At 44.3% G+C, this 23,370-nt stretch overlaps 2 protein-coding genes and 1 long non-coding RNA gene across 4 annotated transcripts; 2 read left to right on the top strand and 1 right to left on the bottom strand.

Annotated features, from left to right (window-relative positions):
- The first annotated feature begins 711 nt into the window (after positions 1-711).
- Positions 712-11,854, top strand: elovl5 (ELOVL fatty acid elongase 5). 2 transcript variants are annotated; one of them, XM_060072636.1, is made up of 8 exons: positions 712-922; positions 2,898-2,962; positions 4,071-4,258; positions 7,410-7,487; positions 8,213-8,384; positions 8,849-8,973; positions 9,209-9,343; positions 9,822-11,854. In XM_060072636.1, exons 2-8 carry the CDS (start codon positions 2,905-2,907, stop codon positions 9,930-9,932), a joined length of 867 nt encoding a protein of 288 aa, XP_059928619.1. In that variant the 5' UTR covers positions 712-922; positions 2,898-2,904; the 3' UTR covers positions 9,933-11,854. The 2 variants fall into 2 exon arrangements, with proteins under 2 accessions (XP_059928619.1, XP_059928621.1); XM_060072638.1 differs by lacking the exon at positions 712-922 and adding an exon at positions 972-1,301.
- Positions 11,855-13,718: 1,864 nt separating this feature from the next.
- Positions 13,719-22,886, bottom strand: fbxo9 (F-box protein 9). Its single transcript, XM_060072634.1, has 13 exons — positions 22,640-22,886; positions 20,908-20,988; positions 20,547-20,678; positions 20,386-20,443; positions 20,117-20,210; positions 19,230-19,351; positions 17,918-18,032; positions 17,345-17,457; positions 16,749-16,839; positions 15,834-15,929; positions 15,499-15,592; positions 14,771-14,925; positions 13,719-14,132 (listed from the first exon to the last, which is right to left on the bottom strand). The coding sequence occupies exons 1-13, from the start codon at positions 22,640-22,642 to the stop codon at positions 14,024-14,026; spliced, it is 1,263 nt and encodes a 420-aa protein (XP_059928617.1). The 5' UTR covers positions 22,643-22,886; the 3' UTR covers positions 13,719-14,023.
- LOC132472846 (uncharacterized) lies at positions 14,114-15,119 on the top strand. The gene is made up of 2 exons (XR_009529195.1): positions 14,114-14,235; positions 14,714-15,119. It is a non-coding gene; the product is annotated as an uncharacterized LOC132472846 (long non-coding RNA).
- Positions 22,887-23,370: the final 484 nt, after the last annotated feature.

The following is a 23,370-nucleotide window of genomic DNA, read 5'->3' as shown; positions in this document are numbered from 1 at the left end:
TGGTTATCAGGTTTCAATGGAGTGTCCTTTGGACGAGACGCCGCCGCCCTAGTCCTATTCTACCGCTAGATGGCGCCAATGCTCTTGCTCTTAAGGACAGTGCTCGTCTGACTTATGGCCAGCTCAGGGCTTTCTAACAAGATGTGCTTTGATGCAGATAATTATAAACCCAGTGATTAATCCTACAGAATACCTATCTAAAATCCTAATCCTCATAGAGAGGTTAACACGATTCTGACCTTGCCCCCGAATAGACTATTCCGATCGATAATGTTTTGATCAGTGTAAAGAAATGTGTAATTGTAGTGTGCAGGCTTCCACCGTAAAATCTATTAATACTGTATTATTTCTCTAATGTATAATTACTCTGGTTTTGCTATTTACTTACTTTGCTTATTTAGACAGGCATGATTAATATATTGATCTTTGGGTGCAGGCTTGCTGTAGACATCCTGACACTTGATTAAACTTTAAGGTCAACTATAGATCTTTAGTAGGGTACACCACCCTAAAAAGTGGGTGAACTGAATTAATTGTGTACTTTGATATAATCATGTTTCGATATAGCCTTAAAGCACAGCCATTCATTCATTCATTCATTCATTCATATTCCATCCATCAAGTTTCCGGGCGTTAAAGGACTTCAAGATTAAAAAATAAAAGTACATCTTTCACTAGACCCCGGTACCGTAGAGATGCACGGTTTCACTGGTGTATGTTAATCTAGTAAAGAGAGGGGCACGGCTTTGTTTGAGATTATTTTGGCCTGTTCTGCGATAGCAAACACCGGCGCCCTGTTTTAATGCTCGCACACGGCACCCGGCCAGTCGACGTGTTCCTCCCACTCGTTTCCCACTCCACCACAAGGCTGCACGTTGTGCGGATACCGGGAAGCCAAGGTTACACAGCGACTCCCCCCAAGGTAGGTAACATTGCTTCTTTTTTTTTACCGCGTTATTCGCGCTTCGCTAACAATGTTCGAGTTTTTGTGTGAGGAACGACCATAACAGCTCGACTTCCGAGGGTTTTGCGGATTACTCGTAGGACTGGAATGGCGTCAGACTGGATGTTTGTCGGCTGATGATGAGGCGGTGACCTCTGTTGTGCCGTAGCCTAGATGCGACCAGGAGGCGACACTACCGCCAGGGGTGGTGGAGCCCTCCCGCGCCCCCTCCCCTCCCCTCCCCTCTATGGGGTTATTCAGAGAACCACCGCGTCTAGAGGGAAAGAACCGAGCTCCGGACGCCACTCGCACTCTTTTAAAGTTTGACGGAGCCAACTGTTGGTTTTTGTACGCTATGGTATGTTGATTGTTTTCTGTTCTTTCGTGATGAAATGGAAACTAAAGACTTGTTAATAATGTTATTTTCCATAGACCCTAGTCCTGTCAGTAACGAGGAAACACGTTGGTTGATTGAATCGCATGTTGGTGCTGGTTGGAGCATGTGCTTTTTGGCTACGTTTTAAAGTTGAATTCCATCATTATAAATATATGAATGTATAATATACGGATACATACTCACGGAAGTGCATCGATATAAGTAAATCCGCTTATTTTGGAATATAGAATAAAGATAAAATGAAGGTGCATCTAGGCCTCTCCATCTATATTAGGATGTTTTTGCCTCCGGAAACATTATTTGTTCATCCACTTTCATTTCAGTGATAGGATGTTGCCCAGAATGGGTTATTCTTGTTTGATATCCAAATCCTTTTAAACTCTTTTCGCTTTAGATGTCTGTTGTGTTGATATGCGTTAGTCCTCCAATAAACATGTACTAGTATGTGCAATGAGGAATGATACTGTACTTTCTAAACAAACAGATTATCATGCACGGGTATCACTTGACCTTTGTACAGATATATCGTTTGGTTGATTTAAATAACCCTATCGTGGCTAGGTTATGATACACAAAAGCCAATTGTTACTGTGTTATAAAATATATTGGTATGTAAAACATTATAGCTAGAGAGATAGTGTAGCTTAGCTACCAGTATAATTTGATAGGTCCTTAGCGGATCTGTTTCTGTCCCCAGAAACCCAGGGCAACGCGATTAACCCCTCAGTGTATTCCACATACATTCATCCCATTTACCCAATACATGCATATCTTATCAAATTACTCAGCAAAATGAATACTGCTACGCCAACGCTTTGTATGAAATTGCTACTAATAACGGAGTGCACTGGCTGATCGACTTGCAGAAGCGTTTCACATTACACAGTGACACGCGTGGCGCCAGGACAGCAGCATCTGACATGGCATCGCAACGCACGTCACAGACAGATCTCCTGCGCCTTATCTCCCAATACACATGCAATATAGATGATGGTTCTCTGTGACATGATTAAATTGAACCTCGAAGTAAGAAGTGGTACACAGACGTCTTGAGTGTGATAATTATGCGTGTGCCTTCTTTGCAGGGATAGTTTGAAAGTATGGTGCGATTCAGAGGAGTGCTCTACAGACAATGGCTTTGTCTTGTCCATGCTTATTGTTAAAAATATCAAAAATATCCTTAAACACATTGTAGTACAACTTTTATTCAATGAAATCGACTATAGACTATGAACTCACAACATTTCAAACATGTATCAATGCGTTGTATAGTTTAAAGTATAAGCGATACATGTTCAAACTGTAGAACGATAAAGTTGCCGATCAAAGATTGGACAGGATAGCTATAGGGAGATCACTTTCCAGGCGTAAGGTACTGTGTCGATCCCCAATGTCCGCAGCCTGTAGGCATCTTGAGCAAGATGCCGTACCCTGATCAGCTCCTAACGATATACAATCGTAATTCCCTCGCGGTGTGTCGACTCGATAGTGAAATTGTAAATCTCCTATTATACTATTGTGTTTTTGATATCGTTCCTTTGTGTGTTGTCATCACAGGTGATAAATGGAGCCATTCAATCACAGATTAAACATCTACATTGAATCATGGATGGGGCCAAGAGGTAAGGTTCCACATCCATTGCCTTTCGCTGCTGTTCGTGTAACTCCTGCATCACTTCCTCCATAGCTTCCTGTCATTGTCTGGGGTCCCCAGGACCTTTTATCATCCACCTCAAAGTCTGAGTCAAAAAACAGCAACACAGAGCACGGCGGGTGGCTACTGGCTAGTGTAGGGGCTGGTGTGTTGGACCCCCAGCCAAAAGGAACCAGGTTTGATCCCAAATGTTTCCTTTTGTTCTGTCTGCCTGTAGGCATTCCTGAGCAAGATGACTAACTCTAGCTGCTCAGTAATCACACTGAATTCACTTTGCTTTGGACCTGAGCGTCTACTAAATAGCAAAACCAGTGCATATCATTATCATTATTGTGGATACTCGTTTCTTGAGCCAAATGTTTATTTTCCTACAGTGTACTTCCGTTCCTGGCTATCTTATGGTACCTATGTTAAACATAACCCTTTCAGACGTTAGGCAAACAGACTTCTGGGTTTACTGCTACGTTAACCGCTTAAAAAGCTTAATAGGGAGCTCTTGGAAGATACATTTGTTTCATATCGTTTTTGTTATTAAATGTCACTCCTTAATAGCCATTCAGAGTTTGACTTTGTGTGCTATGAGCCGACCATGCCTTAAGCATTAGTTGAGAGAACACATGTACCGAAGACACTGACCTTCAACATTAGTTTTTACCCATGCAACACACACTCTGCCTTTAGTGGTTTTGGAGAGAGTAGGATTCGCCTTCACCCAGTATGTCCTATATTTAGAAAGGGTATGTCTACACTCTCTGTCCATACATGTACTGTATACAATTATTCCTTATATGGCAACACCCTTCCTCCTCGCTTCCTGCTCAGTCACTGCTCAGTCTCTCTATTAATCCCCCCTCCGCCACTTCCTCAAACCCAAACAAAGCACAACTACGCGTCCACCGATGACCCACTTTATCTCTAACCCCCCCATCATCCTTTCTCCGACCCTTTCGTTACAAGGACGCTAAAAGTGCACTCGACGGCTGAAAGCCACTTGCACTGCAGTGTCAAAGTAAGCCATGTACCCCCCCCCCCCCCCCCCCCCCGTTCAAACTCCTAACACGCGCTTTGGCCTCCAGACCAGCGGGTGAAGGGATGGCTCCTGCTCGACAGCTACCCTCCGACCTTGGCGCTGTCGCTGGCCTACCTGCTCATCTTGTGGCTGGGGCCCAAGTTCATGAGGGACCGCAAGCCGCTGTCCTGCCGTCCCCTGCTGGTGGCCTACAACCTGGTCCTCACCGTGCTCTCCTTCTACATGTTCTATGAGGTGAGGAGGCGGGACGGCTTTGACCGGGGCCACTCGCCGCTCGTGCTGCATGGTAGCCAAAGTGTTATGGTGCACTGGTGTTTTTTTTTTAGGATGTCACTAAAGCGTAGCGGTGGCTGTATTAGGGTGTTCGATCCCTGATGTCCGCAGCATAACCTGTACGCCTCCTTGAGCGAGATGCCCTTCTGACCCCTGAAGGCTCGTTAACCACATTTATCGGAATCGCCCAAGTCGCTAGTAAATGACTGAAAGGGCTTAAAAGTCAAACAAAAGCCAGCTATGGTCTCATTCAAGATGAACCCTTGATCGGTAGATACCGGTCACACGCCACTCAGCATCGTGTGCTGTGGTTTGAATTAAAAAGGACTGGTTGGACTGGATGAGACACAGGCCAGTGGCCTTTGGTGTGGTTCACAGAAACCCAACCACCAGAGATAGTGTGGTGGTGTCTGGGGGGGGGGGGGGGGGAGGGCACAGCTGGGCTGTGACAGGGGTCATTGTTACAACAAACAAATCCTCACAGACATCCCTACAGCCTCCTTTTGTCTTCTGACGACGGCCATGGTACACACTTGCTTAATATCTAATTTACAAGGTTTGCATTGGATATCTTAAAGATTTAGAGGACCTAATTATTAACGGGGTTCAAACAAATGTGCCTTACAGGCTGCATTGCCGAGCGAGGCTGTTTTACCGACTGGTACACAACAGCCATTTTCAAACTGGAAACCAGGGTGAACCAGAGTGAATCCACCCAATGGATCGCTTATGAAGTCGTCAAACCAAGCGGTTGATATAACTAAACCTTTGACCTTAAGTGTACCACTAATTATCACCATGACCTTTTGCCGACTACCTCATATGCACATGGTGCACAGAATGGATAGAAACACGTGTAGTGGCTGAGTTACTACTGCCACCCCCCCGACATTTATACACAATTAGTACCGCAAGAGGCCATGGCCAGGGGGGAAAGGGGGAAACATGTGCCCGGACCACGTTGCAAAGAGAAGACTTCCTGAAGAAATACCTCAGCTGTGTAAGAGGTCAGAGGCCGGAATGCCCGGACCCAGCCAAGCGCACGTGCTGGTTGATTCAACACGTGCGCTCTCTCAGGGCCCTGTCGTCGTGACCCTATGACAGCAGCTGGGGCGTCCTGGGAATCAAAGTGCACACCGAGCTGCTCTTTATTGTATTACAGCATCGGGGAGGGGGCGGAGCCGTCCTTAAACCGTAAACCCTGATTGCTGCAGTGTTTTTAGCTTGTGTAATGTCTATAATCCGTCCGGGACGAGGGGCTTGTCCTCGCTCACATCTGGTGATGTGTAAATACTCGGGACAGCGTCTCTAGGCTCTTAAATCAATTAGGAAAGCAGTGTCGGTGAAACAGGCGGGGACGTGAATCTATTCTTATTCGGCGGATCAGCATCGAGCGAGGCCGATCTCTGCCTTCTCAGCGTGGATTCACCCGAACCGATGCAGTCGTTAACCAGCGGCGTGGGCCGATTGGATCGATGCAGACATCAAACTGCTTGGGTTGCGTTGCAGAGACCCATGCATGAGACAACGTGCTCCCGCTCCCCTCTCCTTCCTGATGGCCCAGAACCGGAAGTCATGAGGACAGCCGGGTTATTAGAGGATCATGTTGCAGCTGTATCCTTCCCCATCATTAGAGCAATTAGCTTTCAACGTGATGGCCTGTTTTTCAAGGCGAGCGTGGGGTAAATCCCCTGGAATGGCCCAATGGATGGCTGTGGTAGCTCTAGCTCACTACGCCCAGCGTGATGAACCAGGAGGGTCGGCAGGATTCCTTCTGTCTCTGGCCTGCCATTTAAAGTCCACATTTGAGAAAAGTACATTGGAAAGGTTTCTGAGGAAGAACAAAGTCATTCCCGTGACGGTTAACATGATCATTGACGAGACTTAGAAGTGTCAAACGGAGGATTTAAGAACAATATATTAATTGCTAAACAGTTCATATTGTTTTCAGCCCCCTCCCTGACAGAGTTGTCTCTGACCCCCCGCCGTTAGTTGATCACTCAGGGACTAAATGTTTGGTCCTTATCCTGTTCTTATCCCCCTCCCTGCCCAACATCTGTCTGTACCCCACACTACTCCGGAGGAGTTGGTCAAACAATTGCCGTGGATTCACCTTCCTCCTCGTCCCTGCCAGACCTGTCCCTAAGCCCCTATTGTTCTGAAGGCATTGATCAATGGAGCAACTGAGGGGTTGGTATCGGCTTCAAATCCTCTTCTACCAGCCCAACAACAGACCCCCCACAGACAAACAGGTCTGGGCGGCAGTCCCACCCTGGTGTCACAGTGACTCCCCGCCGGCGGTTCAACCTGCAGAGGGTGTCGGCGGATGTCGTGATCGGCCTTTCTCTGCTTAACGGTAACCCAATAGGAAACAGGGGGTGACACCTTTTTGTATGTTTAACAGAGAAAACGGCCAATGATTGGAAGGTATCCCATAGCCCCGCCCTTGTCATGTGTTTATACACTGATGGTCGAAGTGAATTGAGTTGAGTTCGTCAACTTCTTCCCAAGTCATAATAACGGGACAGTGACAAATAACGGGAGATCAAACATAACGGGAGATATTGAAACATAATGGAGGCTAACACTGAGGGTGACAACTGAGAGGTCAACCATGTACCAGGATACCTCTGGTTGATGAGGTCCCCTGCAGCAGCCTGTGAATAAAGGGTTCAACGTAGTAGCGTCTTGGCTCTACAGTGTATCTGGGACAAAGGTCATGGAGGCTGCACCCTGGTTTGACTGCACAACTCCTTCATAACCCGGAACACTGTTTAATCATTTTGACGCACAGTGTATTGCATGTTAAAAGAAAAATCCAGTGATTCCAAGAGTGTGTGTGTGTGTGTGTGTGTGTGTGTGTGTGTGTGTGTGTGTGTGTGTGTGTGTGTGTGTGTGTAAAAACTTGCCTTCGTCTTGAGTCTATAAACAGTTAGCCATCGTCTTCCTCCTCATCTCCCCCAAATGACAGAAGACTGTTATTGTGTGTGTGTGTGTGTGTTTTTGTGCTGTGTTATGTTAGATATAGTTTCACATAGCCGTGACGTAATGCAGTGAATTCCTCAACTACAGTCCAGCCTCTCACGCTTTGCTCGACCGACTTTGTCCACAGCTGGTGGCAGCAGTGAGGAGTGGAGGGTACAACTTCTACTGCCAAGACACACACAGCGATGACGAGACCGATAACAAGGTGACTGAGCGACTGAATAACTGTTGGAACTTTATGTTGATTTTGTATAATTTTCTTAATGGTTAGACAATAAATAATATGTAAATAAATAATATATTTGTATAAAACAAATTTAATAGGCCTTTGTATATTTTTCTATATATATATATATATATATATATATATATATATATATATATATATATATATATATATATATATATATATATATATATATATATATATATATATATATATATATATATGTGTTTGTGTGCAAGTGCTTAGAGAAGTGAAAGACATATACATATAAATATACATATATAAATATATATGGATCTGGATATAGGTGGAAGTTCAATAAGCCAGTACCTGAAAATCCCATCCGATAAGCAGCAGACAGGAGTTAATGTAATGTTTTATGACATGATAACCTTCTTCAAAGGCCCAGGTGGCCGTCTATGATAGCGCAATACGGCTCACTGTGCCAACACCACAACCAGTTATGGCCCCAGATTGTTACGTTTTATGGTTCATGCTTAACCTTGAAGGCCTTTTGGAAATGTGGCCATGTTCTTGATCACGTGAGGAGTACATCGATAAAACAGTCACCTCAAGCTACTATCGAGTCTTCCTCTGCGAAGAACACGACACCTTATTTTATTTGTGTTTCGTACTTTGGTTTTTATTCGTTACGTCTGTGACTAACCATCCTGAGCTTTGGTTTCTGTCTGTTCTCTCCCCAGATCATCCATGTGCTCTGGTGGTACTACTTCTCCAAGCTCATCGAGTTCATGGACACCTTTTTCTTCATCCTGCGGAAGAACAACCATCAGATCACGTTCCTCCACATCTACCATCACGCCAGCATGCCCAACATCTGGTGGTTCGTCATGAACTGGGTGCCCTGTGGCCACTGTGAGTGTCCCAGCTCGACTTCGCCCTCCAGTGATGCACGTCACTCCAGTAGCCAGCGTTCGTCCCAAGGCCTCGACTAGCCGGGTTAAATAATTGATATCCTGCAAGCGATACACCCACTAACAGTCGAAAAGCCTTCTGTGGTTCTTTTCACTGTTCTCCTTCAAATCTCTTCCTGTCTCAACCACAAAATGATTTCAGTTATTTATTTTTTTAAATCTTCCTCTTTTTGATTTTATATCATCAAATGTATCCGAGATGCCTTCTCAACTGGCGCTTGACTCGCCGTTTCATTAGTCCAGTGTCCCTACTTGCCACCCAGCCGATCCGGAGGTGTTAAATAACTGAGTTGGCCCGGGTGCGCGTTCGACCCGACCGTTTGCCTGTAACAGCCACTCACTCACCGGCCTCCTCCTCGGTAATAATTCATGCGCCGTCTCTCTCCTGTGTGTGTGTTCTGCCAGCGTACTTCGGGGCGGCCCTCAACAGCCTGATCCATGTGTTGATGTACTCCTACTACGGCCTGTCCGCGGTGCCGGCCCTGCGTCCGTACCTCTGGTGGAAAAAGTACATCACCCAGGGACAACTGGTACGCCCGCTGCTTCAATCGGTTGTTTCGTTGCTCCCAGTGCTCCCAAAGCCTTTCATCTTAAGCCCGCCTGTGTGTTATTATTGTGCTGCTGCTGCTGCTGCTGTCCTGAACCTCCTCTGTTGTCTCCCTCCAGGTTCAGTTCTTATTGTGCTGCGGTTCCCCTGAACTCCCTCCAGGTTCAGTTGTTATCGTGCTGCGGTTCCCCTGAACTCCCTGCCTTGTCTCCCTCCAGATTCAGTTCTTCATGACGATGACCCAGACGCTGTGTGCCCTGGCGTGGCCCTGTAACTTCCCCCGGGGCTGGGTGTGGTTCCAGATTGGATACCTGGTGACCCTCATCATACTCTTCACCAACTTTTACATTCAGGTCAGCCGAGAAGATTGACTTTTCTTTTTTTGGTTTTGCTCTTTATGCGTTTTTATCAGTTTTGGATTAATGTTTTAAAGAGAAATCTTGGGTATGATGGCTCTCTCTTTAGTGGAATTATTTCTACCCTTCTGTCTAGCCTTATTTTGTGTGTCACACTTTCTTCCATGATCAAAAAGAGACATTCCGATCAGTATCTGATCGGAATGTCCTCTTTTTAATCAGTCATCAGTCAATGGTAGCAGATCAGACCGATGTGAGAAACACAGAGCATGCATCGTACGATCTCCCCCTGATATTCAGATTCCTCGCAGTATGTCAGTCAGTCAGACAGTAGATGAGGGACGCACGTGGCCTTTCAGGTTTGGCAGGCAGGGCATGAGTGATGCACTGCCTCCGCCGAGAATACCAGTTGATTAACATTCTTTTCGTCCATTCTGTCTCTATTGTCTCGTCTCCCTCGCTTCAACCCCAACAGACCTACAAGAAGCAGAAGGTGTCCCTTAAGAACGGCTCCTCAACGAACGGACACGCCAACGGAGTGTCCCGCGTGGAACACTCTCTCCATAAAAAGCTGAGGGTGGATTAATGTACAGTACCACGACCTCACCGAGCCCTTTGTTGTAGAGCTGCAGCCCAAGCTGTTCAGGGGACACGTGTATATATCCCCGTTCATACGATGAACTTCAAATAGTTTGGTATCCACTCGGGAAAGTAAAAATAGCGATAGCCCCAGTTACCCAGAGACTTTTACATATTTTTGCACATATTACCACTAATGGTATTACATAATGCTATCATAGCTGTACTTCCAGGCCTGGTTTTATCTGTGAGACCATAGTTTCCACTCCATATAGTTAACACGCCTCTATAGCCGAATAGCTCGCTGGTTGACGAAGGGCCTCTCCCTGCCCTTCCTCGGTGCCCGTCGCTCACAAAGCCACACACTTGTCATTCCTGTACCTTCGGTCTACAACGGTTCCGTGGATCAAAGCACTAGAGCCGTCTGAGGCAGCCCGGAGAGAGCTCAACGCTAAGTTGATTTGTTGAGTGACATCCGGTAATAAAATCGAGAATTATCTTCCTGATTATAGAACATTCTTTCTGGCCCTCCCCTGTACTGGTTGTACTACGTGTTCCCTCTATAGTTGTGACTTGATGTATTTATTATGTACAAGAGCCACCTGGTTGGCCAGCGGTTTAACCCTGAGCGGATGGGATATTATTAATGTACAGTCTAGTTCAGGAATCCTTTAGATTTTGTTTTTTAACTATGTCTTACATTTTTTTTTTAACCTGGCTTGTGAAACGCTGACTTCTTGGCAGTCGGTGATCGGTCTGATCAGCAGGCCCGACGCGCGATGGCGCGGATCTCATACACTCGGTGGAAACGTCTGCCAGAGTTCTGAATCCAAGACAAGCGTAGAAAACCGACCCTCCTCCTGCTTGGCATGCCATGTCTTCCACCCCAAAATCCAGCAACATTCCTCCAGACCATTAAACACAAGCTTCAATACAAAGGGCAGATAGACATTTAGTAGCTATATTTAGTATTTTTGACCTTTTAAAACCTTTACGTCTGAAGAACGATGAAAAAGGCAAGGGCTTTGATGTGGGGACGGCCTTCCTCTGTAAAGCACTGCACAGACCTCTGCCTCCAAGCCCATCCTACTGATAGATTTACAATATGATGGAGGGTTCTCAGGGTGTAAATGTCTGTCATGAAGCCCCGGTCTCCACCACATAATGGTACAGCTCGTGTTGGGGCTCCTGTCGTCCGAAGAGAACGAAGAGACCGGGGATCCAAAGCCAAAGTCCATCGCAGAAAAAAAACAACACACGTTTGTTTATGTGGAGCAGTGGCATCTTTCTTTGTTTTTGTGCGCGTTCTCGAAGCACTTGCACATTTATAAACGATTGTAGAGTACTCGTCAGACCGGCAAACTTGGGGCCCCTGCACATTGCTGTGTATTTTCAGCTTTACCACAGGATGCATCGAGCCAGTCATCTATACATGGTCGATTATAAAAACTACTCCTTCCCTTTTTCTGGTTGGAGGTGAAATGCATTGAACTTGTCGCAGAGTATTCCATGACATGTCCTAGTTGCAAATGCCTTATGAATATTGCTACTCGAGTGTTTGTATGTATGTTCATTGTTCATATATATATATAAATATATATATACATATATACTTACTATTGTAAACACCCATCTATAGCTATACTGTTGTATTGCCTATACGCCTTATCAATGAAATGCAGGTAGGCCTAAGTGTGGCTCCTCATCAAATCAGTTTTTTCACCCACTGACGGCTGTATAGCATTTTAAGGACAAATGCTATGCAAAGATTCACAGGTAAAATCGTGTGTGTGAGTGTGTGTTAAACACACACACACATACACAGGCACCCAATGTTTATAAAATTTTGAAAAGAAATGAAGCCTCATCGTAGGCCAAAGTCCATTTTAAACTGTCACTAAATGCTATGAATAAAAATCACTAATGTTTCATCCGTGCTGTACTTTAGTTTTTGTCTGCCTGCTTTGGTTTGAGTTCCTGACACACTGAAATCTCAGGTGTGTGAGATAACTGCCTAACCCCAACTAGACATTTTGGGTTGTTTTTTTTACTATGAAGTCGTTGGTCCTTTGACACTTTAATCCAAACTGACTGACAGTAAGTTATGACTTCAGGAGCGAAGGTTCTAGGGCAGAACCTTTTGGGTAAGGAGTTGAACCCCAGACCCAATGCTATCCTGCCCCTGACCGGTCCTTAATGCCCCTCATTGTTATATACGGTCGTAAAAAGAAAAAGACTGATTTGTCAATACACAATTTTTAGTCCCCAAGTACCGTAAACATGCAGTTTAGACGACTGTTTGAGGGGTGTAGCCCCCCCATACTGGTAGAACGGGGGGCTGGGGGCAGCACTATAAGGACTGCTCTATGAGAGCGTCTTCTTTTCTCCCTTGGAAGAAAGGCAGCGATGGGCGTTCCCGGTGTGAGCTGGAATGCCGTGGCGCGACACAGACCACACCCACTAGGAAAACAGAACCACTTCTTTGTGTGAAGTTTGTCTGCTGACTAGAGCGCTATCCAAACAGTGCCTTTGCTTACTTCCACAAGTGTGTGGGGGGTGTGTGTGTGTGTGCATGCATATGTATGTGTGTTAAGACTTCAGGAACGTGGAAAAAGTTGCAACCATGTCTATTCCCCAATTTCGTTGCCCCTTGTGCAATGACAATAAAGAGATTCTGATTCTGATTTAGACTGACCTATCCAGTAGGAAGGGTCTTTTAAATGTATGTTGAAAGGCAGTCATCACATTTTCGGTTGATACCGTAAGCAGATACTTTAAGCCAATCCAAAAAGTGTGGGGGTGTGGAAAGCCCAGATATCAAATATGCTACTTCCTCTTTTACTGTGAAACCTGAGAGTGTTGTGTTGCACAAGCCATGAAGCCGTAGACACAACGCGGCCGTGATTAGTTCCTTCCACATAATCACATCGTCTAGTCTGTGTCTGATCACTCTACACGTTCTACACGATCCGTTTGACGGAGTGCTCTGGTAAGATATCTGTTTATGGATTATAAGGGACCACAGGCTGTGGAGAAAACACACCAAACCTGTCCAATCCACTGCCTTCCAGGTGCACCTCGTTGAACCCAACCCTGTGAAGAGGGAAGACTGATGGTTCGCTCAGGAGCGCTCTAGGCTTAAGGTCACCGTGTGACGTTTGTCATTCTCTACTTCCAGATTCACCAGGGCCCCATCAATGATTAACTACCTGCTCCTAGTGAGCCTCCATTATAGCCCTGTAGCCTTTACTCCCGCTACTACTGAGGTGACTTATCTTATCACATGGGGCTTGCAAGATAAGCGTATTGTCTTTTTTATATTTCGGTTGGCTATCCAGTAGACCAAATTTAAAAACAGCCGTCCCTGCTATGGCCATCCCTGTACAATACTCACATCTATAATCAAAATCTATACGTCGTTTGTTAAATGCCTTGATAGGTCTCGCTTGAGTTGGAAGTGATGAGCCACGCTATATAACATATGTGCACTGACAAGTTACTGTACAAACCCCTCCTGACAACATTGTTGGAGTGACCTTGAACTTAACTTGATCTATTTCACGTTTTTGTTTGCGTAATAGCCGGTTTGTGGACGGTTAACTAAGAGCTGTCATGTAGTAAAAGTACTCCTGGTTTAGAACTCATTTATAATTCTGCCTGAGCCTCATGTTGTACTTCTGCTTTACTTAATAAAGGGAAATAATAAAAGAAATCTGTGATGTCATTTCAGAAACCGCATCTGTAAAATGAATATACGCCCCAAAAGATGTTCCACAAATCAAAGACTGTCACAGAACGTGTCCCACACCGTTTATTTGACCAGGAAAAACAGAGAAAGCCAAGATTAGGTGAAAGCCCGAAAACGATCACGCCTGCATCGACTGTATTATACATTCCATATCCTCAGTAAAAGTAGGGCATTATGTTTAAAACCTAAACATGCCGAGAGGACCGACGAATGTGGAGCCAACATTCAGTCAATAAAAATAAAGACTCCGCTGTACAGAAAAAAGCGACTTTTTTGTAGCAGTGTATTCTTCACGATGCTGTGAAAAGTAGAAAGATCTTCAGATCCTCCCACGCACACCTGTGTGTCTCCTACAGCGGCTCCTCTGAGGAAGCTGTGTAACTCTTCACACGGGCAAATAAAAAAGGTGCGTACATGTTGTCCAAGTTGAACACCGTGACCACCGTTTCTCCAGTTGGCCTAAAGACAAAGTTAAAGAGATGTTCAAGGTCGACTCGACGGGTATTTGAATGAAACTGCACAGCTTAATCTCGTGCAACGACAACAGTGTTATGTAATCATCGTAGCGTTATAATTAGAGCTGTCAGTTAAACGCGTTAACGGTGTTAACGCAAACCAATTTTAACGGCGTTAAAAAAATTATCGCGCGATTAACGCAATTGTTTTATTAAAAAAAAAAAATATATATATATAATTTTTTTTTTTCTTTGGCTCAAAACAAAGAAGCAGCAGCCTGACTGCTATGTTCAAATGACATTTGTTCAAAGCAGTCGTTTAATTGCACTATAGGCTCTTTTTTTGTATCGTCCTGTTTTGATCAGTATATGCCAATGTTGTTATCAATAGAAAATCATTTGCACAAGGCAAGCCGATGCACTTCACCATGTTGATAAGAGAATTAAAAAGAGAAGAATTATGGGACAAAAAAATCAAGGGATATTTAGCATAGAAAAAGAATTTGCGATTAATCGCGATTAATCGTGAGTTAACTATGACATTAATGCGATTAATCACGATTAAATATTTTAATCGCTTGACAGCTCTAGTTATAATTACATATACAGGAGAGTGAATTTCATCCACCCAGAGGGGCTTACCTGTAGGTGATGTGGCAGGAGTGGTGGATCCAGCTGAGCTTGTTGTGGCGCCCCCCGGAGGCGATCTTGAGACCCACATGGAAGTTATGCTCAGCTTCAGGGGCAGGGGCAGGGTTCCGCCTGCAGAACCGATTCCTTTGGACTTCTGCCACCCTCTGGTCACAAACGGAACAACACGTGTGAAACAGCATGTAGAATGTTTCCCATGTAATCCACCTGGTGGTAAAATATGGCACCTTTAACCATAACTATACTCTACAATTTCCCAACTTTTCCTAGAGTGTGAATTGAAAACACATTATTTTAAACCAAATCGTAATAACTTATTTTAAACATAAAAGTGCAAAAATGTTTTTACATTTGAATGGTAGAATATAGTTTTTCTTTCAAATAAAATCCCAAAAATACTACATTCAGAGCGTCCCTTTTAAAGTGATCTTCGTTTACAACGAGAAAATAATGTAATGGAGTGTAATGGAGGGGTGCCCAAAATAAGTTACATTTACAAATTTGGACGGTTCTCCTCAGCCAACGGTTTCCTCATCTATGAACTAGGGACAGAACTTTACGCGGCATGATAAGAAATTCTAAAACATCAGAGACACGGCAGGAACACGGCCACCCAAAAGCAAATATCACTGTACAATTTCCAAAAGACCAACCAACGAGGAGCGGTATCATAAGCCCCCTTTCATCACACACACCGTGAAACATGTCACCACACTCACCTCTTCCTTCTTCTTGGACACAACAACAAATACTTTGGTTTCATTGTCGGTTTCCTGGGAGAGGCGGTAATAGCCGAGCATTACCGATTCCACCCTGGGAAAATAAGAAGATAATGAGGGATTAAGAAACAATTGACTACGGTTTGGGTTCCTACTAAAAGGCAGTCACAGTTGTGAAACATAATGAGACATAAAAACATTATCAAATTCTGAACTAGATGTATGTATCCCAATAACACATATCAACATTATTTGATAGATTTCCCAGAAACCCTCTGCCCAATGAAAACCTTTGAAAAGACATTTAGGAGAGTCCATCGTGAGGATTACATCACCTTGTGTTTTTACTGCGCAGGCGAGGAATCACAGTCAACGGGTCTTCAGGCGTGGTCAACATCCCCACCTTCCCATCTGGGAAGAACCGGAGGTACCTGGAGGCAAGCAAGCCCAAACAAAGCCTCCATGAGCGTCCACCCCGTTGACTCTTCTCCGGGTCCGTGGTCCGACTCCCAGCCCCAAGTACCCGGGGCGGATAGCCTACGAGTTTCCACATCCTTCCTGTAGGCATCCCTAAACAAGGGGCACAACCTCTACCTCTACCTCTACTTGTACTCCACTGTATCCTGCCCACTTGTGGTGCAGATACAGTAAAAGTAAATATAACAAATTGAGAGTAGCGTATAATGATGCTCTTAGAATTCTGCTGAGGCTACCAAGGTGCACAAGTGCCAGTCAACTGTTTGTAAACAGTGGTGTTCCCACTTTAAATGCATTGCTCAGGAATCTGATGCACAGTTTTGTGATGAGATTGATGGACTCAAAAAATGAAATCATAATGACTTTAACCATGCCTAAGATAAGCAGCATCAGATACACTTCCAGTCTCTGGAAGCATTGGAGAGTGTCTGTATGTTTTTGAGTTGTGTTTCTTATTTGTTTGTTGTTGTTTTGTCTGTTGTATTGTCGTGTATATGGACCTATACGAGTCTGAAATAAAGATAAATAATACCCACTGAACAGTGATATTAAGAATACCTTGTTTTCTAACTCCTACTATGCGCAGCTGGGGTGTTTTTCAATCTTCAAATTTTTTTTAAGCGTCCACTCCAGTTATGATCGTATGTTTTGATCATTCCCAGTATGACTCGGATAAAAGGGTCTGCACCATGACTGGATGTAAATGTCAAGCCGCAAACAGGTCAGTAACCAACAGTCTGGTGGCGTCACACACAAAGCCCTGGGCTCCCCACCTGTAGTACGCTACATGGTGCCAGGCCCGGTAGAAGCCGTCCAGGGACTCTTCACCTTGACGGACATACGACACCTTGCTGATGTAGACTCCTGAAGGCAGAAGACACGGTCAGCTACAGGTTCCTCTCGTCAAAAGGAAATCAACTACGTATTTCACATGACAAGCGGCGTTGTTGCAGGTGGGTGAAAGAGTAGTGCTATGGATCGATGTGTGCACGGAAATGCACAAGATTAAAAAACATAGGATAAGACGTACATGTTATATGGCCTCCAGCTGATGGAGAGGTAGGTTAAAACCATGCTATTGCATGAGGAATCCGTTATTGACCATTTTACGTAACCTGCTAACATCTATCACACATTCTGGCTAAACCCCCTTATAATCTGATTGTAGCGAGAGGAGTCGGTGAAAGGGCTTTTTTATTTACACTTGATAATGGGCGGGGCCTAACTCTTGAACCTGCCCTGTCAAAGATCAATTTCTGTCACTTGTGACGGACAATAAAGTTTTTCTTATCTTTACTCAACATGGGGGTTTGGTTTCCCTATAAGCGTGTGGAAGCCTGTGGACCATCGGAACATCGAGTCGCGTTACCGTCAAAGCGAACGCGCGGCCTCTCCAGGAACATCTCCCTCCAGGACTGGAAGGGGGTGAGCGCAGTGCGACCCCACACCCTGAGGCAGGCAGAACGCCACAGGTCAGAGTCCCTGGGAGGAGCGGGAGGAACAGGAAGTCAAGGTCAGGATGGCCGTCGGGAACGCCGGGATTAAGGACAGCTCAAACACCAGCTTCATTTATTAATGTATGGTTGTTATAGGCAATAAATATGAAATGTATGGGTTTTATAGGCAATACAATTGAAGTGAATGGTTTTTATAGGCAATAAATATGAAATGTATTATCGTTATAGGCAATTACGATGTGTCGGTGTGTGTGGATGATGGCTGGTCCAAGCAGCCTCACTTGGCCGAATCTGATTGGACTGGAGGGTGGTTTCAGATTTTTTCGTTTTTAAGCCCCAAAAACGCCGTCACCGTCTACACGAAAGGCACTTCCGATAAAATATTTTGTCGTTTTTACCCGCAAGCGTCCTCGTGTAAACGGGGCCTAAAACAAAGGGGCGGATGCAGGAACGCGACTGCACATGTCTGGGGGGCGAGGGCTGACCTGGCACAGATGTAGAAGCCCCGGCAGACCAGAGACAGCTGCTCCAGTGTACGCATGTCCAGATCACTGGACACCACCCAGCGGAAGATGTACATCAAGACCTCCGGCGGTAAGGCTGTGGGTGGACAGACACAGAGGACACTGCAGAGCATCAAGAGGCGTCCTTCGGTCACTATGAAGGCCTCTCCGCGGTGCAGAGAAGGAGACGGTTCATGCATATGGAACAGAGCTGTCAATCTTCGATATCTGCATTAATTGTTTTAAGCTCGTTTTATTTTTTTTATCTCTCGTCAGCCAGTAAATCAGTTTAACCGGTCACATTCCGGTGTCTTTGTCATAGTCACCATGGGGACCAACCACAAGTTGTAGGAGGTGGCGGAGGGAACAGCCTATATCCGCTACTCAACACAGTTAGTGTTTCCCCCAACACTGTATGGTTAGGGCGCCCGCCTTAACAACGGTAGGGCCCCGCCTTGACTACCAATGAATAAATATATAGATTATAAAAAATAAAAAATAAAAATAAAAATATATATATATATATTTATTTTGTAAATATTTTTTCATTACTATGCAATAACAAAGTACAAAGCTCTCGTAGGGTTTTGTAGCCCCAATCCTTGACCACCTTGACTAAGGCATTTTCTCGGGGAAACACCGACAGTGTTCTTGCTGCATCCATAGACGTACACTACAATCACAGACCTGAAATTATCGCTATTTGTTATATTGTATGTACAGTATTGATCATTCATCTCGATAGCACTCGGCGCTAAAAGCAAATGTTTAATTGCACATCGGTACATGATTATAGGTTGCTATTGATAACATGAAGGTGTGAAGTTTCATCCCAACGGATTCGTTTTGGGTACCAACTTTTGCCGAAAGACCTATTTCAGTTATTGAACAGGGAAACTAACGTTTCCAGAACACACACTTATCATACCCCCCATCCTCTAACAACTGCTCCTGCTCGTACCAAAAGCCCTTTCTTTAACTTATCTATTTTATTTGAATGCATTAAAATGTTTCCATGTGAAGGACTTTGAGTCTGCCTTGTGTATGAAAAGTGCTAAATAAAGTTGCCTTGCCTAATATGAGACAGCCAACGCCTTTGCTAGCAAACAGACCAGGTTCTACCTAGCTGCATCAGTCGTAACAAACTTGTCTTTCCTCTTTACAAATGATCGCTACAACCAAATCAAAGTCATTTCCGTATCAGAGGGCATGTTGGCAGAGACTACACTGACACACTGTAACTGAACAAAGCCAACACCTGCATCTTCTTTTCAGTGGGAAGAACCCAACTTACCAGAAATGTGCATCTCAGACATTGCTGTCTCGGGCTGGCATATCTTTGGCCAGGCATCTTCCAGAGTCAGCTGCTGCTGGAAGTAGGCAATGAGATCTTCTATGTCGGCCAATCCTGCCGAACTAGAAATGATTGCCATTTTTCAGTTTCAATCAATTTCTTTTTTCTCATACACAAGAGAAGTATCAATGAATGCATTTTGTGCATTTGGTTTTAACCATTGTTCTAACCCACGGTCGTCCTTTTATTTCTCTCCATAAAAACTGTTCATATAATAGACATGATAAATGTGTTGAGCTAATAGGAAGGTGAAGAAACCAGAAATGTCTGGAAGTTTAAAACTTCAAGGAAAGACAGCATCTGGCTTACACTTAACGAGACGGAGAGAGGTGGAATTTAGGGAATTTCTTAAATGTTGTACGTGCTTGCTTAACTGCCATTAGCCTTTCCACAATACTATTGGTTTATGTCATGCCAAACAGCTTTAAAGGTGACATATTATACCACCAGGTATGAGTTTGATTAGCAGTTACAAGCCGTTGTGAAAATCGGTGTCTTCTGACATCACTAGTGGGCGTGTCCACCTAGATGTGTGCTGGATAGATCGGTCTACCAGCCTACCCAGTGGACCGGAGCAAACGTTGCTCATCTATCCAGCACACATCTAGCAGGACACGCCCACTTGTGATATGAGAAGACGCAGGTTTTCAAAACGACTTGTAACTGCTAATCACTCTCAGACACCTGGTGGTATCATGTGTCCCCTTTAAAAGCTTCCATTAAACTATAACTGAGACCCTGAGAAAAGGTTAGGTGTTGAATGAGTTTCGCCCAATTCATTCAGGTGAGGCCAAGTGTTTGAATGAATCAGAGGTCAAAGAGCATACCTGTTCTCCCCTTTCTCCTTATCGGTGCGGTTGTAGTTGATTTTAAACTCAATGTCCGGAACCAGCTTTATGGCCCGGCGATAGAACTTGATGGCTGGAAGTACAACATGAAAGGTGATGAAAGCATGCATATGGCTAATCGAGTGGATTTTGTGCAAACTGTATCCTTATGACAAGATCTTTTTGCATATACAATATTTATTACCTACATGCACATTGCCTAAAAATGATTTGTTAAGCATTTTGGATCTCTTCCCCCCTTTTGATACCTTCATAAACCGCTCCACTCTGCTCTTCTTCTACGGCTTTCAGGAACAGCTCCCTAGCCTGAGATTAAACATCCATATAAGCACGTACAGTTTGTGTCCCGTGAACCAAAGGTTCAAATGAATGCACTAGCCTTCTAGTTATACCGAACGATTCGGCTTACCTTTCGCTCGCATGCCGCTTCTTGGGCCATTCTTAGATCGGATGCCCTCGATGAGCCTTTGCCCGACCCAGTCTCTCCCGCATTGGGATTCAGCTCAGACATCCACTGAGCTCTGAAGACACTGAGCTCCAGCTGAACAGGAGATATGATGAAAAGTTAGGCTAAACGTATGGTTTCCAGTTCAAGGACCTGCCCAAGGCAATGCACACTACAATGCTCTCACGGCCTCTTGCAGCCCCAACCCCTTTTAAACAATGCGGTGAAACTCGTCATTGTACTGGACTGTTAAAACACATATGGATTATTCGAGGTAAAAAAAGAAATGCTTCAACTACTTATAAAGTATTGGAAACAATCTTGCCTTGAGTTTGGGGCCATCTGGGCCTGTATCTTCATCTTCATCTTCATTTGCACCGACCACATTAGCATTTTCCTCTTCCGCCTGCAAGCAAGAAACATGGATGACTTAAAATATTAAATTGGATATAGGAAGGAGGTCAGTGCAGTTGTTAGCGTGTTTGACTCCTGAATGAAAGGTTCTGGCTTGACTCCCCAAAGTCAACAACCAAGCTGTACCATCATTGACCAACATGCCTAACCTGCGGCTACATAGCACTTAACTGCCATTCGAAACACGACTTCCAAATATTCACTGGAAGTCACTTTCGATAAAAGTGTCAACTAAAAAAATAAATAACTATAAATAAATAACCAACGCGTAATAGAATCAGAATGCCTCACGGGATATTTTGCTGGCGATATGGAGAAGACTCAAGAGAGTTGTAGTGCTGTAAAATCCTAACCCCAATCTCGGAAACCGACGCCTAAAGTCTGAGGACAATTTACCTCCGGGGTCAACGGGCCATATTTCTGGTCGTTACCTGATGATGGATAAAGGCTATTCAAAACGTTCTCTTCCGTGCTCGAGCCATTGATTACAGTCCGATTGAGAAGGGTGCCAACACCGCTTAAATAACATCCTGGATTAACAATAGCTCAAATAGTGTTGCTTTGTGCATTCCATCATAACTTTCGTAATAAGGTTTACGTTTTCTATTTATTTGTGTTTGCTAAATAATCACATTTCTTTCCACTTTCCCAAATGCCATGGGCTTCTTGCTAAAATAATTGTGTATAAAGGGGGCGTCGGCCCTCTTTGCTCAGTCATCTGCATGTGTGTTTATCTAATGCACTATATAAATTTCATTTATTATTATTATTATTATTATTAATGTGCATGAGTTGGTCCGCGAAAGGTCTTGGTTTTGTGGTACACCTTAAAGCCAAATGTTGACAGTATGTATACAGTATGGACCATAACAACTGCCAAGCCCAGCCCCAAAGAGCATTCTGCGGCCCTTAGCTAGAATTGGATGAGCTTGAAGTTGTAATGGTGTAGAAAACATTATTTGTAAATGGACTATCCGGACCCCCTAAGAAATTATTAATATTTCTGCCATTCATGTGTCACATGCCATTTGGATCAAAACTTTAAGTTTGACAGGCCAACTGATGGCCGTTTGCTAACCAATGGCCGATTAGAATGACCCTTTATCGTAACAAGGATCTTGAGGATGGCCCTGAAGATCCTACCATGTTCATAATTAAAAGAAATACAGAAAGTACATGTTAAACAGATGTGTCCAACCTATCCCAGTACTGTCATAGCAATATAATGCACATTTTCTTTAATGAATTTACATTTTTCTAGGTAAATAGACCTATATATAAATATATCTGTGTCTGTAAGGTCAGCTAAAGGCTGGTATCTAAAAGCAGACAGCTGCCTCCCACAGCCATGTTATCCTCCAGTATAGTCGCCGTGCGTGAGTCCACGCACCTCACGCACATCAGTGACTACTGAAGGCTTTAGCTTCATGGGTTTTAAAATAACTGCTCTGGGGTTGGCTTGCATGCAAGCCTGGCATAAGCTGCATGCAAGCTTGAAAATAAGAAGACATGCCAACTACAACAACAGACGGGTTAATAAATAGCTTAGGTACAGCCACGCAGGTGAGGCTAGCAACATAGCACGCTAACCACCAAGTTTCTCTGCACACGTTTCTAGATTGTTTACAAGTAGAGGAACTGACCATAGTGGCTTGCTTGCGGTTTCTTCGTGCGTGCTTTGTTTGTCTCTCTGCGAATAATCGGTAGTATACCTTACAGGTCACGGTCGGAGAAACGGACAAAACTCCTAATAAATTTGCGAGATCGAGTAAACGCTGCCATGTCTAGACTCGCTTCCAAAACAGTCCTCTTTCTGGTAGAGGAGGCGACGCGCTGGCTTCAGTGTTTATTTTCGCGTATACCTCGTTGTGGCGTTACCCCAGTCTACTGCAATGCAACATCCGGTCTCTTACTTCCTATCAGCTGTGTACGTCAGGCGTAGACAGAGTCCCCGGAGAGATAATAGTTATAACATGACAAGAATAACAACAACTACAAGAAAGTAAATACGTCGTATTTAAAAAGATTTTGAAAAACTAAACCTAACGAGAAAAAACGGTTATCACTGTCGAAAATCCATCCCCCTCATTCATCGCTTAGCCAGTTTAACTGAAAGTCCCGCCCTCTCCCTCTCGCCAATAACGCTCATTTGGGGAACCCTAGGAACGAGGTTAACTACTGCCAGGGCGTGGATGTAGAAGATGTTCATCCAAAGCTAGAAACGTTATGGACGTTCAATTTGTGTATGTAAATGTTTCACTTAGCTAGGACCCAGAAGTACTGCAATGTTATAGCTAAACTTCTCGGGGGGGCGGCACAGATCCTGGGCCGGAAACCAAGGACTGTTTTGTTTCCTATTTTGTTACAGATATTT

This window comes from Gadus macrocephalus, chromosome 15, assembly GCF_031168955.1.
Source record: "Gadus macrocephalus chromosome 15, ASM3116895v1".
NCBI lineage: Eukaryota > Metazoa > Chordata > Actinopteri > Gadiformes > Gadidae > Gadus > Gadus macrocephalus.
This window is presented reverse-complemented; position numbering and strand designations above follow the sequence as displayed.

Coding starts and splice junctions, on each gene's coding strand:
- elovl5 (XM_060072636.1), top strand. CDS start 2,905: ATGGAGCCATTCAATCACAGATTAAACATCTACATTGAATCATGGATG. Junction 4,259..7,409: donor CCTTCTACATGTTCTATGAG/GTGAGGAGGCGG, acceptor CTTTGTCCACAG/CTGGTGGCAGCAGTGAGGAG. Junction 7,488..8,212: donor ATGACGAGACCGATAACAAG/GTGACTGAGCGA, acceptor TTCTCTCCCCAG/ATCATCCATGTGCTCTGGTG.
- fbxo9 (XM_060072634.1), bottom strand. Junction 18,033..19,229: donor GTCTGAGATGCACATTTCTG/GTAAGTTGGGTT, acceptor GTCCACCCACAG/CCTTACCGCCGGAGGTCTTG. Junction 16,840..17,344: donor GCCGCGCGTTCGCTTTGACG/GTAACGCGACTC, acceptor TTCTGCCTTCAG/GAGTCTACATCAGCAAGGTG.